Here is a 16,186-nt window from a genome sequence, read left to right on the forward strand (position 1 = left end):
GGCTTTTTCTGCGGTTGCAACTGCAGTTTCATTCGCAGCGGATGCCAAATGTGGGGCCCAGCATTAGACGAAGCACCGTCTTCTGATTATCATCAATCTTATTACCCTGATAGCGTCAAGACTGTGCGTTTTGCAGACATTTTGCAACTTCTCTTAAACTCTCACGAGAGAAAAAGACTTAAGCCCCAACAGAAAATATCAGTCTAGATATTTTCTCGTTTAGAGAATTGTCTGTATACAAAGACTTTATAAAGTAATGCAGATTATACCAGCACACGTGCTGATGGTTAAACTTGACGAAACATTTCACACAGCTTCTAAATGAGTCATTGTATGTCACCCCCAAGCAGTAAACCAGGGTTCAATAAATTAAATGGGAAAATGTGGGGCGAATGCATACAAAACCGGGGCACATGGGAGCCTTTTGCCTATAAACAACCCTAACTACGCACACGTTTCCACAGCCACACAATCCCTCTTTTCAGCCTTTGCACGCTGTGCGTGTGTGTAAAGAGGTAAGAAGAGCCCGGGGAAAAGGTGAGACCTGGAATAGTATGTAGTCGAGCTGGAATTCACCGAATTATATTTGTGCAGATGATCGTGTTGTGACACGCTCGACAGAAAACACCAAACAAAGCGCGGGCTTGCGCAGCTCCTCTTAAGTTTCTTGGTTAAACACGTTAAAACAAACGCGTGGAGCTCGTCTTTTGCTGGGTGATGCGTTTGGCCAAGTTGAACGGGATGTTTTGCTGAAGGGTCTAAAAGGCGGTGTCAGACAAGTGAATGGGATGTGTAGAGACTGCACCCTAGCATTACCTGTGCGCAGAAGTCGCTCCCTATCTGCTGGGCGTTAGGTAGGCAGGTATATTTGAAGTTGATCTGCCATTAGATTTAATAACAGGAAATGTGAGGATACTTTTGTTAAATAACTGCAATAGTCCATTGCTAAGAAAACCCCCCAAACCTTTCCCTTTGTGATTTAAGACATACGGTATATTTACAGCCCTATACATATATTGCAAGGACAGCAAAAAACAAGGTGACTGGATACATTGTCAAGTCTTCAAAATAAACAATGGTGTTCTTTATTTCACACTTTGTAATGCAAAATCAATAGCAATGCATTTTTGAGGTACAATATACCACATAAATACATATAAAACAATGCTACAACGTGAAACAGAGTAAGGAATGCTATTCACAACTGTATAACGCATGATGGGTGAAGGAGGGAATAAATAGCTCAACTTGCCATGTCTTCAAACTCAAAGAACACTGGCTGCTTGTGAATGTTTTGGCTAATTTATGTCAGAGAACCAGAAGATGAAAGAGCCATGTCTTTGCCGTCCTCCTCCTGCCTGCCCATCACTTCAAAAATAACCTGCTTTGTAGAGCTTTGAACATTTTCGTAAGGCTGATGATTTGAGGCCTCGCAGTATTGAGGGAAATGGAATGGCATTTCTCTTACACGCCATAATTATCGTGCTAGCCAGGACAGAGCATTTCAGGTTGAGGAACAGAACGTCACGCGGGAGAGCTACATCTAATTAAACCCTGGCAAAAAGGATAATTACTACTTTTCAGGGGTACAGGAGACCTCACCCGTGTTTCGCGTTCCCTATCTGAACTAAAAGTTCGCCCCAAGTAACGAGCACATCTGCCTTCAGCACTGGACTGCAAACCCACAATCACGGGTCACTCCCTTCTAGGGCAGGACTCAGTGTGGTCTTTTGTAACAATACAGACCACCTTTGAAGACCTACAGTATGCTCCCTTTTTTTAAAATTCGAGCTTACAAATGAGTCGCCTGTATTTGGGAGTGTCTCTATCAGGTTTTAGGTGCTGCTGAGTCAACAAACTGGATTGCTGGCACCGCTTCAAAACCAAGCTGAGTTATGATGTACCTGAGGGCATGCTGAGGATTTGGAAGTAGAAATGTACTCAGCAACGGGTGAAAACTGTCAAATATATGATATATTTGTTTTAAAGCACATACAGTATAACTGTCTTATCAATCAGCTTTTCATTTTTAGGGTTTGTTTTTTTGCCATTTTGGTTCATTCAGCCATTTACTGCTTTGCTGTCTTCTGTTTGTGGCAACTTGCTACAAAGTTTTATGGATTATAGATCTTTCGGTGGATTACATCGCATGCATGATGTCAAAACACAAATGTCACTTAAATAGGTACAAAATAAGACACGCCATAATTAGGTGGAGGATTAGAATTGAAAATCATTTTACCCAATACTGAAAAAGTTCCCTGTTTGGTTCACAAGAACAGCACAGAATAGTAAATAATTTTATTTACATATGTACAGGGAGCAGGATGCAGTGTAGATGACTGTTCTTTTAAGTAGTTTTAAGGCAAGACTAACGATATGGTGTATATAAAAAAAGAAAACTGTGCTACATCACCAAAGTACAGCCAGCTCAGATTTGTTTACCTGCACACTGATGTGGTTGTCTTGTAACACTAGCTTTAAGGTAGTCTGAATGTTACTTGGGATAAAGAGTCCCATCTTGTAGTGCACACACAGCAAAGAGAGAACTACTCTGCTCCTCTTGTATGAGTAACTTCACGTGTTCATCAACATTGCATGTATTAATGTCAGTAGTGAAAATATAGTCCAAAATAGTCCACTCAAGGAATAATAATAAGTCCCTGAAAAGTATTTAGATCTGAATATTATTAATGGCCATAACTGAGAGTAAACACTGAACTTTAACTGTTTTTTTCAGTGTGAAAGCTATCAGTTTAGAACAGATTTCATCGTCACTCATTTGGCTTTTTCCGAATCTTAAACCTTGGATTGTGTATTTTGAGTGTTCACTGGAAAGCCGTCAGAAAGCATGCACAAGCTCAGTTATTAGAGTACATAGTGTGATTTAACGTCAACAGCATCAAAACAACAAACAAATGACAGCACAAACTTTTGGTCCTCGAGTGTGATTCAGAAACGGCGTCGATGCAACTTCTTATCAGACACAAAATACTGAGTCGGGAAATCATGAGCTGTACATGAACAATAGATTCAGGTGTTTAGAACTACTCTGTAATGTTAATTAATATTACAAATCAAAGGAATACAGGATTGGACCTCACAGCCCCAGTGAAAGTAGTTTACTTTCACTATGAGGTTTCTTGTTCTTGTTGCAGAGTCTGGAATATGAGACTGTACCCATCTGTTAAATACTGGGGGTTACATTAGGCTAGGTCCTGTGGAAGGGGGCAGGGGGCATTGACTGGCAAAGTAATGCTCCGAGCCCCAATCAAATCATAATCCAAACCTTCTGGCCCCGCATTTGTGATCTGTGCTTAACTGTCCCCACCCTGGAAGTTATCACACAGTCAGCTCAGATCTTCTTTGGCTTACGGCCCAGGTGGTAGTAGTAAGCCATGGTGACCAGCAAGAAGAGTACTCGACTGAGGAGAAGCAGCATGGCGGCGTTGGGAAGGATGCCGATCTCCACTAAAGTGATGGACGTCACTGAAACCACAAATAGAAATTTACTTAAATTAGATATTAAATGATAATAAACAACAATAGCCTCTGAAAAAAAGCATGAATCAGCACAATTATCAGTAAATTTTTGATAAAGACAGTGCGTATATGCAAACTCCCTGCTTGTTTTTCATAAAGTATTAATTACCTGAGCAGCTATGAAAGAGAGCAACATGAAAATTGACACTTATGCCAACTATGAAAAAACACACACACAAAAACAGCACCATTTATACCCATACACACAATGCTTCATTGTACATAAGAGCTTAAAAGTACCGTTTTAAGATTTAAATAAAAATGTGTCTAAATTTGAAATACAAGGATGTGACACCTCACACTGAACACAAGAGGGCACTACCTGCACATTTTTCTTTCTGCAAACACTCCCACATGGACAAAAGTAGCCATCCTTTTTCTGCATGAGGCAGAAAAGGATGAAACAAAACAAGATGAAGATAACTTGTAATCTGTGTTGGAAAACTCACCTAAAAACTGCACAGCAAAGTAGCAAGCCTCACTGAGTAGAGTCCACTGGATGATGACCTTTTCTGCTGTGTAGAGTCCGTTCCACATGATGAGGGACAGGCCTGGAAAAGAATGCAAAAATAGGGAATTTATAGGTTCAGGGGCATGGGAATGAAAACAGAAAATAAGAGCAAGCTCGGGAAGGAAGACTCCTACATGTCCGAGAGAATTTCCACTAATAAAACTACAAGAATCTTGACACCATGTGCACATGTTGCTAACGGGGCCTGTTGATTCAGCTCTGACTCTCTGTCTGTGATGACGGGCTTGCGTGCAATCATTTCAGTGCCTGCTCTTCTTCCTGTTCATTTTCCTGAATTTCACTCCCACCTGCAGAGAACAGTGAGGCTATGGAAACAAGAAGGGGTAGGCTGAAAGGTGGGAGGGCTGATGGACTGTATCCTCTCCCTGCCTGGTTCCATCTGTGCAGCAGATGAGACCCCATCATCCGCCCCCTTACTGCACCTAGTCTGATAGGCCATCACCCTCTTTTGCTAATCCCCACAGTGTGAATGACATTTATAATGAAGAAGGTCAAGCTGGTTCATTCATGTGTTCTTGTAGTGGTTTAGCTGGGATTTGTTCAGATTTTACATTTTTGATTTATCAAGATATGCATAAAACATAGTATTAAGTCTTTCCCTTAGTATTCATGTTATTGAATGCCTATATGAAGTTTAGGTGCTAGCATTTTGACTGATTTAGTAAACTAAATTAAAATGACAACCTCACAAATTGTACTTAAACATTAAGCCTTCTCACTCTCTCTGTCTGTCCTTTGCATATTCTCCCATCTCCCATTACAAACCCTGTGATCACCCGACTGACAGCTCTGTCTCAAGTCAAAACCCATTAAAATAATTGCTCGCATCTCAGACACGTTGTATGCTATGCGTGAGGTGGGAGCTGAGCAAAAATGGCACTTTGTCTCGTTGATGAAGTGACATTAAAAAAAACAAACATTTTTAAGTCACTGCAAAAGAGAAAACTGCAAAATATGAATGTAGAGTAATACACTGCCTCCTCTTTTAGTTCCAGGGCACCTCATTCGCACACACAAACTTACTGTTCTGCCACCGTGTACCAACTGGATCCAAATCTTATATATAAAGCTGCAAAAAGGAGGTGACTGTGGCCGTTCTGGAGAACTAGTCTTTTACCTCATAGAGAAACAGAACTTGAATTATAGAGCCACCATTTGCAGCCTGAAGGAAGGATTTTGGAGGAAGAAGAGATTCCTTTATACAGTATCTGAATGCAAGAAGAGAGCTCTTTCTACAGTATCTGAATGAGTGCTTGAAGTGTTTGACTCAAAATGAATACATTAGAAGCTGTAAACACAAGAGGCAGTGCAGTGCAGTGAGGCAGTGTATATTTTTAGCATGTAAATAAATAAATATTAAAGCATCGTGTCTGCATCAGTGCTGCACGGTCAATGCACTTGTTCATGCAAGTATATTCACACTCAGTAGCATAAATACCTTTATGAATGAATTAGCTGCACAGCTTTCATAAAACTTTGGACTTACTGAGCAATGCTCCTCCGTAAAGGCGAACAGAGATGTTAGTAGTGGAGAGCTCCTCCTCAAAAACGACCTCATATAGTTGGTTGGGAAACACCAGAGCCTGTGTAGGGTAAAAAAAGGAAAAAGCACAACATAGCTTTGTCATATCAGCAAAACAGCACTGTGTGCTTCCCAAAGTCTCCCTATTTTTGAGCTAGTATCACAGGGAATGCCCTGGAGGATAATGTGAATGTAGATGGTGAGGTTAACAAAGGCGGAGCTGTTTCCCCAGATGTCCCTCACTGATATCTTGGAACAGAACCTACAGTAACTCAGCGCTGCGTTTGCATAACGTGGTTTTCACACTTCTAAAAAGATACATTTCTTTCTGCCTTACATTTGAAAATGAAAAGACTTTGAAATTTATCAGTGCAAAACATCTTACCATCAGAGCCATAGCTGTGAAACCCACTGCAGAGATGAGTATCCACACCCTAAAAAGAGAGAAATATGAAATGCTACACCCATCCTGTGAAAATTACAGATTGTAGACTTTGCAAGACTAGCAATGATGCACGGATGACCTTACACAGTCTGCTGTGTTAACTGTGACTGTTGTGATGTTGAGTAACTGAGCAGCTGAAATCTCACCTCAGCCCGAAAGGCTCTCGCACTGCAAACTTCATCTCATTTCCGAGCATCTGACTGATCTATCAGCAAACGAGGCAAGACAAAAGAAACAGGAAATGAGTGATGAGAAGGTAAATGCAATCACAATCATGTCATCATAACAAATACATGTTATGATCACCTTCAGCAAAACCCCACATAACCAGGAAGAAAGAGTACTCTGGAGGTGTATTTAAAGTAGTTAATGGAGAGAAGCACACAAAACAGAGTGTTCAAGAGAAAGGAACAGAGCGGCTGAGTGTTAGAGAAGCATCTCTTAATGTTAATTAGAGACTGTAAATGTTCTCGCCTTTTTAATCGCCTCCTTAAGACTCACTGTATGTCATAATATCTTTTAGGGAATTCTAGACGAATAACTGACTACCATGTCAATGCCACAAGAAAAGCATCATCTGCAACAAATGACTGCTGGCAACAGTAGCAGCACATAATAATCAATTTATAATCCTGGAAGCCTGAAATCGTTAGTGGGAAAAATGTCTGACAAACTGAAAACTAAGTGTGACGTGCCATTTCTTAATGACCAAGTGTTCATTCAAGCCGACTACAAGGACAGATAGCAGTAAATATTTCATGAAATGCCATGCAAACTGATCTTATCACACAGCAATATTCAGAAGATATACAATATCTGATAGGATAAGCATCTCTTATTACAGATGAGAGTAGACCCTGGAATCCTAATAAGCAGCAACTATATTTTCAAACTCAAAGGACCCAAGAGTTATTGGAATTTAAAACGAATTCATTAGCATGCTACACACATCTGACAATCAATTAATCACTTAAAAGGGACCCATTATGCTCATGTCCGACTTCATTTATTTTAAATTGCTGTAGTGCTGTTTTAAGAAGGCCTATTTATCTATACGGCAACATCTCTGTTCACCCACCCCTTCTTCTGATGGGGTGTTGTATGTGCTTCTGCTCGTATGTGCCTCACAAGATCATTTTTATCATAAAGAGATCACAAAAATCTTAGAGCATAAAAAACACATCTGAAAGCATTTACAGCAGGCTGAAGCCTCATCTCATGGCTCAGAGGGATTACTTGCACATATGCTGACCTTATTATCTGAAGGCCTGACCACATTTAATATTAGCATACACCTTTGGAACAGTAACTATATGAAAAAATATGAAAGGAAGCTAATAGTTCAAATTTAATCAAAGAAAAAAGTGAAAACATGTATTTCTTTCAGGATTCATTGTAATTCTATACTGCATTGTTCAGACTGTTGGTTAGATTGAAATAAATAATTTGTGCTTTTACAAACCAAGGTAATTGCTTTTCAATGCACTACATTAGTGTTATGTGTTTACAGAATGTGGATTCGTAGTAATTTTTTTCCTGTAAGAATAAACAGGAGAAACAAGCCCAGAAATGTTGTTAACAGATTCAGGGTCAGGCTCATGAGCAGGAAGGAAAACAAACTGTCCCAGATAACCACAGAGAGTGAAAATAAATTAATAAACAAACCAAGTTTTCTGCCTGAACGGACAGGAACCCACAGAGAATTTACAACTGTTGGCTGGCTGTGAAGTTGAATTCCTTCATCTAAAACCCTTCAGGTTCCATCATATCCTTAACATGAATGATTTCCCTTCATCATAAAACATTCTCTTCCCTCAAAGGGTTCCGGTGCTGGAGCCAGATGTAGCATCACACAGAACTAAAAATACACAGAAGCAAAAGAGCTCTAAAGAAGAGAAGATGAATCATTTTCTGGCTACGAGTGTTTACAAGGAACACGGAATAGCTTTCTGTTTGATAAGCCTGTGAAAACTTAATGTGAACGAAACAATGATCGATGTCATATCAAAAAATGGGTTTTCACTGGCTTTTACCTTCTGCCATCTCCCACAAGGTGCATGGTAATAAGTGCAATATCTGGACCATTTTCAAAAGAAAGTGTATTTCAAAGAGTTGATGCATTACATCATACTTATTATGTAATATAACAATATCAGCAAGACCCAATTTCACTGCAGCTGGAGAGAGCTTTTTCCAGGATATCATTAAACATGACTTTTCCTTTTTGCCCTCGGGGCCGAGATGCAACTATAAACGTGTCTGTTGACTTTCTGTGAAATTCACATCATGACGTGAATTTCAAATGTCACCATTTTGAGCACTTCTGTCAAAAAACTATACCTGTTGTGTTTGTTTGAAGAGTTTCCTAAGTTAAATATGTAATTTGCAACCAGACATTTATTTGTAATACACAGTAATTTGGCATATAAAAATAACCTCATCATGGCAATGACTTTAGATGCAGATAAAAAACACACCACGTTTAAACAAAATATATAAGGGTAGTGATTCATGTGTGTGCATTTGCATCAATCTTTGATGTATACACAAACAGAAGGACTGATGGCCCTGAACTTGTTAAGTAGCTTTAGAGAACCCGTGTTCAAAAGCAGCAGAAAGGAAAACAAAGACTTCATGTGCTTGAAGTAAGATGGGGGAAGGGGATTTTTCTTTTTAAGATTCTTAAATTCCCAATGTCTGCTGCAGTCTTTAATTTAGGGGTAGACATGTACATCCCTCATTGCAGTGCAACTGAAGCACCTGTACACGAATCCATCTGTGCCAGCTGTGGTCACATAACCAGGTGAATCACCCTTCCTGTGCCTTTGGTTTTAGGGGCCGTTTTTGACAAGAACACATAAATATTCATGACTGGCATGAGAAATATTCATACTCTGAAAACTGAGCATCAATTGATGGTACCATGGTGGCTTAGGGCAGAATATTGCAGAAGGCAGTTGAGTGGAAAGAGGGAGAAACAGGAAAAGAAATACACAATGTTGTTTGTGCAGAGAGAAGCTATAGTGCAGCTGTTGTGGCCTTGAGTTGTCATCAATCACTCCTTCAGCTATTTAGTAAACAATGAGCAGCTTTTCAGCCATAGAGGATGAAAAATATTCAGCTAATACCAACTAGAGTAGCAGTGCTCTGAAATATCAGTATCTGTCAGTTGCAACATCCCATTACCACTTAAATACAGGATCACTGAATTAAACAAGCTGTCAGTAATGGTGCAGCCAGGTGAGGCATTATCTTTTTGCACAGTAGCACCTAGATAAAGCATTGCAGTAATGCACTACTGTCTTTCTGTCCCTTAAAGAGGAAGAGTATTCTTATCTCTAAGTAGTAGAAGAAGCAGGAAGGCACAGTGAACAGAGTGCAGGAGCACTTCCTTCCATTGTTTACTTAAACCACCGGGATGGAGTCAACTGTTTCCTCTATATATAAAAAAAAAAAACTATGTATGGCAAGGATAAATGGAACAACAAGAGTAAGCACAATGGAGTAGAATAAGTGAACAATTATACTGTCACAGTAACAATTAAATTCTAATTTAGTTCAATGTCGAAGTTAAACAGGGAAACACATTTTTTCAAAACAGCACGTACAGTAGATTCCATTAACCAAACTGTTGTTTTACTGTGGTTTGTATACCCTGTTGTTGGTTCAGCCATTACAGTGAATATGCAACCCCAAGACTCAAGAGAGAGGAGCAACTGCCACATTCGTTTCTGTCTTTATCATACCGTCCTGGAAAGGTTTCTGAGTGGCAGATGTCAGGGTTAGGCTCCGTGCTAAAACATTGAGAGAGAAAACAAACACTCAGGAGAGCTGAGAAAAAGGGGGCTGACATCACATCACGAACTATCAGCCACCACCGTATGCCTGCTCCCTTCTGTTCTGTCCCTTTTTCACACTTGCATGTTAATGAATATTTCAGTGAGGAACAATCTGCTATGCCTATGCTCACTGTAATGAGGTCTGATAATGACAAAAATGTATAATAATAATCTGAAATCTTGAAATCTGAGCTCAGTGAAATGGAATAAATTATTGTCAGTGTGCAACTGTGGAACTTGATATTCAAATATGATACTCTGTCTCCTAACATATATCTGATTGTGTGCTGTTGTGTTTTGGTATGCACCGTCTATACTGATGTGCTAATGCATGGGAGGCAGAAAGAGAATACATATGAGATGCAAGAGGCAGGAAGTCTCTCAAGGGACCAAGCCACATCTCAGTGGAGCTGCCAGAGCTTGTTGGATTACGTGATCTAGATTTACTGATCCATAAAGAGCAAATGCAGACAATGGGACACGAAGAGAGTGATGAGCCAATTAGCAGCCCACTGTGGCTTTTAAAAAGAATCCATAGCTCTTCTCAGGGATAGTAAACACATTTGTGGTGGAAAGTCATTTTGCTTTTCCAGTAGTTTAACTGGTGATAGTTAACTAATGCACTCATTTCTAACCAAGCTGCTTGTTGCACTAATGCACAAGCCATTTGACTGTACATTAGCGCTTAGATTGAGTCAAACTCGCTGGAATATGTTTATATGATGTAATCTGACCTTTGAGCGGTGCACTTCGCCATCGTCGTCCTCGCCACCGACTCCAAGGATCTTCCGGCTCTTCAGACGGCTTATCAAGTCCGTCTGACTGTGCTTCTTCATTAGAGGAGCAGGAGGTTTAGATGCCATGGTGCACACCTGACACGAAAATAAAAAAGGAGACACATGGATGGTGTCGTTAGAGGAGATAAAATAATATGAATTACTACTTAATAAGTAGGACTGAAAGAGGAATGAAAGAGGATGGATTTAATTTTGTTTTTCCCTAGACCATTTATATAATAAACATCAGTGGAGTTCTCCCGTCATCATTTTACGCCTCTGTCTGAAGACGACATCGCTATCACATGGGGCAGGAATAGGCATCAACCAATCTACAAATAATTCCCTTGAGGATGTGACTTATGCAACACAATTACGTAATCCGGGTGTAACAAATACAGGCAAGCCATAAAACCTTCCTCTTAAGTCAGACTGGAAGCAGGAGCCAGCTGCCCCCTGTATCTGCTGAGAGCCCAACAGACGCAGGTGGCTGCTTAGAGAATCACAGCATCTAATAGTGACACACATATAGACTCACACGCGCGCACACAGGGGCGTAGCACAGAACTCTGGGCCCTGCACATAAGCAGTCTATGTGAACCCCCTTTCTTTCTCCTTGTTTTATTTTTATTTTTTTTACATTTTAATTAATTAAGCCAACCACTGTATGCAGTAATCTGTAGGGTTCATTAGGGTAGCCCCCAATGAACTGTTCATATACGGTATATGAACAACCTATGATGCGTCCTTAGAATTCAACCTTAATATCTGGATATACTGTAGTCTTTATCACATCGTCACTGCATGTATGCTTCATCACAGAGTAAAGCATACAGGATTGATACAGGTTAATATATTAACCTGCTTTATAGCCCAATACAGTTTTCAATGTTTTTGGCACTAAAGCAAGTCACAGGCCACAGGTCAAGGCAATCGACCTATAATTAATAAATGTGAAAGTTCAATTAAATCTCCAAAAATATATGTTTATGAAGCTATAACAGTAAAATTACAGCTCTTGGTGGGAGTAGGCAGAATAACAGTATTTTAAAAAGCACTGGATTGAATTAGTTTTATAAATAGGACATAAAATGGAGATTTCGTGTTAGTGTTCCTTTGAGCTCATAAAACACAAAAGATGTCATATATGTCGGTCTGATATTCTTGCAGATACTAGATGATTAAGTATTACATAAAATTATGGTATTAAGTTGTGCTGGTCCATTTTGAGAACTATATTGTTACATCTGGCAGTGGCTCAATGTTTAACACGTGCTTTTTTTTTTTTTTTTAAATGTTAACAGTCTCCTCTCTTTAGTTTCTTTTTGGACACGGTGCGCATTAGCAGTCACCTAGATAGAATAAATTAGCTATGGTGTAAAGGAGAGTCAAGTGGGGGTCAATCTGTAATTTGTAACAGGTGAAAGTGGAATGAAAGCTTTTTTTTTGTCTCAATTTATTCAGGCAGTTTAGTTATTGCTAATTGTGTAGAAATAACAAAACAAAAAAATCAAACACAATCAAACTCTTCATTGCAACTCCACTTCAGCTGAAATTAACCCTTGGTAGTTAAAGTCACCACTTCCCCCACGACGCCCCTGCACACATACATGTGTTAATTATCTTGCAGACGTCACTTACTGTCCACAAGAGTGGATGTAAATGCCAGTGGCAAAAAACAAACAAACATGTAATTCATTTCTTGCCCTTGCTGGCTATGGACTGTGACAGGAGGTTACACTGCAGCAGTCCTATTGATCAGCATTAATGAGAAGTGGCTGCAGACTCGATGGGCAACCAGTAGGCAAATCAAAAGTCATCATCACGGACTCAATAACGTAACCTCCACAGTGATTAAACTGGAAGCAAAGAGATATGCACACATGTACACGATGGAACGGCCCGTCCGAAAATTGATGGCTTCTCTACAGGGCAGCTCTCTGGAGAAGTCCGATGAGAGCAATTACAAAGACAGAATCTTTAACAGAGAGCCTTGTCCACAGGAAAGGAAAACAATTTGTACCAACAGGAGACAGCTCAAAGTATTCAGCTTTCCACCCACTGGGAAGTATATCATCACAGTTAAGCTGACAAGGCAGAATCTGAGTTATAAAACTACTACAGTTGGTTTTTTCAAGGTCACACTGGCAAGCTAAGCTGCACAGAACCACTTACAACGTACAAACACATTGTTAACACTCACACATGCCAAAGCACTTCAACACACCTCAGCAATAAAATATAGAACAACTGTATGACACAAATCAGGAAGCATACCAACCTTTTAATTTATGAAGCTTTGTAGTTTTGTAAACAACTTGTGTCTTAGACAGACACATAATAGCAATAAATGTATCTAATATATATTTTAGGAAAAGGAGAAAACTTTAATTTACCAGTAGCTGCAGTGTGTGACTAAAGAATCAGTTTTTCCACATTTCTACCATGAGAAATTTTTGTTCCGCTTCCCAAATTGTCATCTTAAAAATAATACTTTTTATTCAGTTTTACTTTCCTTTCCATCATCTCAAAAATGAAATAAAATAAAAAAAGCAACACGGCAAATCACACATGTAATCACTTTAACTTGTCTTGATTCATTACATGCAATTCGTATTCCTTTGTATTTTGTCAATTCATATAATTCTGATATTTAGTTTTGTGTGGCATACCCAGAACAGTTATATGCTAAGGTGTTGGTCTAAGTGCATTCCTGTGTCAGATATGTGTAGTAGGGCATGGCAGCAATCCCTTGTATTGGTATGCACACACAGAATAGGATTGCAAAGGTCAGTAAAGGTTACACAGCATGTTTACAGGCTTCTGTTGTCCATTTTGTCCCCCACACAGTGAGCGAAGTACAAGACTTTCCCCTTTTTCTGTAACAATCAACAGGAGGGGCGCAAGAAAGAAAGAACGGGGAATGGAAAGTAATCAGTGCAGGTAAATCTATTTTCACAATGGAGAGGGGTAATCTTTCTGATAAAAGGGCCTCCCCAAACCCTGTATACAATGGCTGGAACTTGAAGCAAAAGAAGTATGCAGGCTTTAATTCCAGCCGTTCCACACACCGATAATCACAACACTTCACGAGAACAGAGGAATATTTTTTCCTCAGTTCTCTTTCAAATCTTTCCTTTTTGCCAGTTGTAAAGTCTGATGCAAAAATCCATTAGTGCTTTCACACATTTGCTTTTTATGCTTAAAGGAACTGGTGCCCACTCAGAATAATTGCAGTGAGACATTTGCCTCAGGCTTAATTATATTTTCTGGGGAAATACACAATTAGATTACTTACACCCCCCCTGAAAAAAACAAAACAACTTTTCTACTTTCCAAGTAGCAAAGTTAAACTGTTGGTGTATGATGATGGTCCCAGTGTGCCAAATTACAGTGCAGCTACTGTAACATGATTACTAGATTACTGCACAGCCACAAGTTGTTAAATTATAGTTTAGTTAATATATTGTTCAGGCTATTCTACCCTTATGCCCTATTCTCATTCAGTACAGAAATACGACCACTTCTGTTGTGTACTTCTCACTCACAGAAAAAGTAACCGGGCAAATCATTTGCTCAACTTTCATGTGGACTCGACTGAGCCACAAAGAGAAAGCAGACCTTGCATCATGTCCCTGTAAATGATGGAAAACCTAAGCAATGGCTCTAAAGCCCCTCGACTGTTGATTTGCTCCACTATCGTGACCCTATCAATATCTGTAATAAAGCAGTAAATGAAGCGCATTTCACTGCATACATTAGTAAATCCCACATTTCTCCCACATGCAATAATGTCCCTGCATGTCTCTCCCTTTGGATCTCCCTACAGGCACTCCTTGACTTACAAGTGTAATGCCGATGCAGTTGCTTAGCAACTGCCAATGGACCAATTGCTTCTTCATTATTGAAAGCACCTTTCATGACTGAAGACACCTTTGATGACAACGTCTCTGCCGTCATTCTCCTTGATGTAGGAAGTGACATTTTAGGAATTTTTAAAGAGACTTTGATCCGAATCCCATTAACTGCATTGGAGGCATGATGTCCTGATGAGTGGCTTCTTGTGACAACCAAAAACCTTAAAGTGGAAATACTTGCTCTTTAAATCTCAAAAGTTGAAACAAGACTGAATAAATTAGGTACTTTGTAACAGCTAAAATTAAATATAATATTTAACAGTTCACATGTAATCTCAGTTACTCAGCAGGACACCAAGATAAGAGAAGTATGAAAAGTAACGACGAAGGAAGGGTCATGTAAAAATAATCAATTATTAAGCAAGCTGGGAAGCACAAATAAAGAAAACAGATACAAGTTTATTATTTTGGCACCTAACAGTGAAACAATGGACCCAAACACAAGAAGAGCTCATGAAACTGTGATATTATATTTTTACAATACTTATAGGCATGTGAATTTAATACACAACAGGTGTGTGTCAGGAGAAAGACCAGATTAGTCTACCAGAAGTCAAGAATGAACCAAATCTCCCATAGTCTGGGACTAGCAATATTAGAAACAAACAAAACCCTCTCAGTTCATTTGCAGGCTTTGTGACAGAACATGTGCCGTAGAAACGAAAAGCTGCTAAACACACGGAGGAAGATATTGTGGAAAAGGTGTGAACTCCGGACAAATCTCTGGTTAGCAACTAAAAAGATGCTCTGTAAAATATAATTGTATCATAGGAACAAAGCAATGTGTGGGTGTGAAGGAGCAACTGTGAACAAATGTGCTACTCAAAATAAGAAAGCAGATCTTACAGCCTGCTCTTCTTCTCTTTTTCCACAAATAACAGAAGATACAGTTGCTCAGTAGCCTCCAAATCCCCTCACCACCACATTTTGAATATCGACAGCACCATATAGTGCCAACAGCAGACAGCACACAAATTAAAGCCTCCACTAAACAGACTCTAGAAACAAGAGTGAGTAGTTTTTCCCCTCAATGAAATGTCCATCTCTTATAACCACCAATAATCATTTACAGATCTTCATAAACATATTACTGCATTGATTTCTCATTGCTCTGATGAAAACTGCTGCTTCCACAAAGGTAAGGACAGTCTTTTTCTCGCCAACTAAGATAAAACTTCCTAGACCCTTATTGGACTTCAAATCTTCTAAGCCTAGAGTTACATGTCTTTTTTTGAATTTGGAGCCGCAAAGTGGTGACTAAAATCAGAAGCGGGGGTTGTAACAGTGGAACGCAAAGATTTGAAAGTAGGATACTGCTTCAGCCCTAATCGGTGTATGTCAGTCGCATGGTTCACACTTTAGGACGACTGCTATTAGTTACCAGAAGATGAACAACAGATATTCAGAAATTTTTTCCAGACTAAGAATGTCACAGTCACAACTTTATTGTGCTATTTTTCTTTTGTTAGTGAAATATCACGATGACTCCTGAATGAACTGGCAGATAATTTGTCAGAGATATTCAAACCTGGAACGTGTTAATTCTGAGACATTTTTGCAAATGAACTCCAGACCATTTATGGAGAATTAGATCCAGAACAAAGCATAGTTC

General features: G+C 39.4%; 1 protein-coding gene across 1 annotated transcript in view; it reads right to left on the bottom strand.

Moving 5' to 3' along the window:
• Positions 1 to 1,062: 1,062 nt before the first annotated feature.
• Positions 1,063 to 16,186, bottom strand: part of LOC146704797 (tumor protein p53-inducible protein 11-like) — a 43,231-nt gene continuing 28,107 nt past the window's right edge. Inside the window, exons 2-7 of the mRNA XM_085462175.1 lie at positions 10,616 to 10,753; positions 6,189 to 6,247; positions 5,983 to 6,031; positions 5,562 to 5,658; positions 3,993 to 4,094; positions 1,063 to 3,489 (exon numbers count right to left, since the gene is read on the bottom strand). Of these exons, the coding sequence (XP_085318301.1) occupies positions 3,356 to 3,489; positions 3,993 to 4,094; positions 5,562 to 5,658; positions 5,983 to 6,031; positions 6,189 to 6,247; positions 10,616 to 10,744 (570 nt within the window). The 5' untranslated portion in view covers positions 10,745 to 10,753 and the 3' untranslated portion in view covers positions 1,063 to 3,355. The remainder of the gene's footprint in view (positions 3,490 to 3,992; positions 4,095 to 5,561; positions 5,659 to 5,982; positions 6,032 to 6,188; positions 6,248 to 10,615; positions 10,754 to 16,186) is intronic.

The sequence above is a fragment of the Copadichromis virginalis genome, linkage group LG7 (assembly GCF_057382275.1).
Source record: "Copadichromis virginalis isolate Kocher_CV1m ecotype Utaka linkage group LG7, C_Virginalis_male_GT1.1, whole genome shotgun sequence".
In the NCBI taxonomy this organism is placed as follows: Eukaryota; Metazoa; Chordata; class Actinopteri; order Cichliformes; family Cichlidae; genus Copadichromis; species Copadichromis virginalis.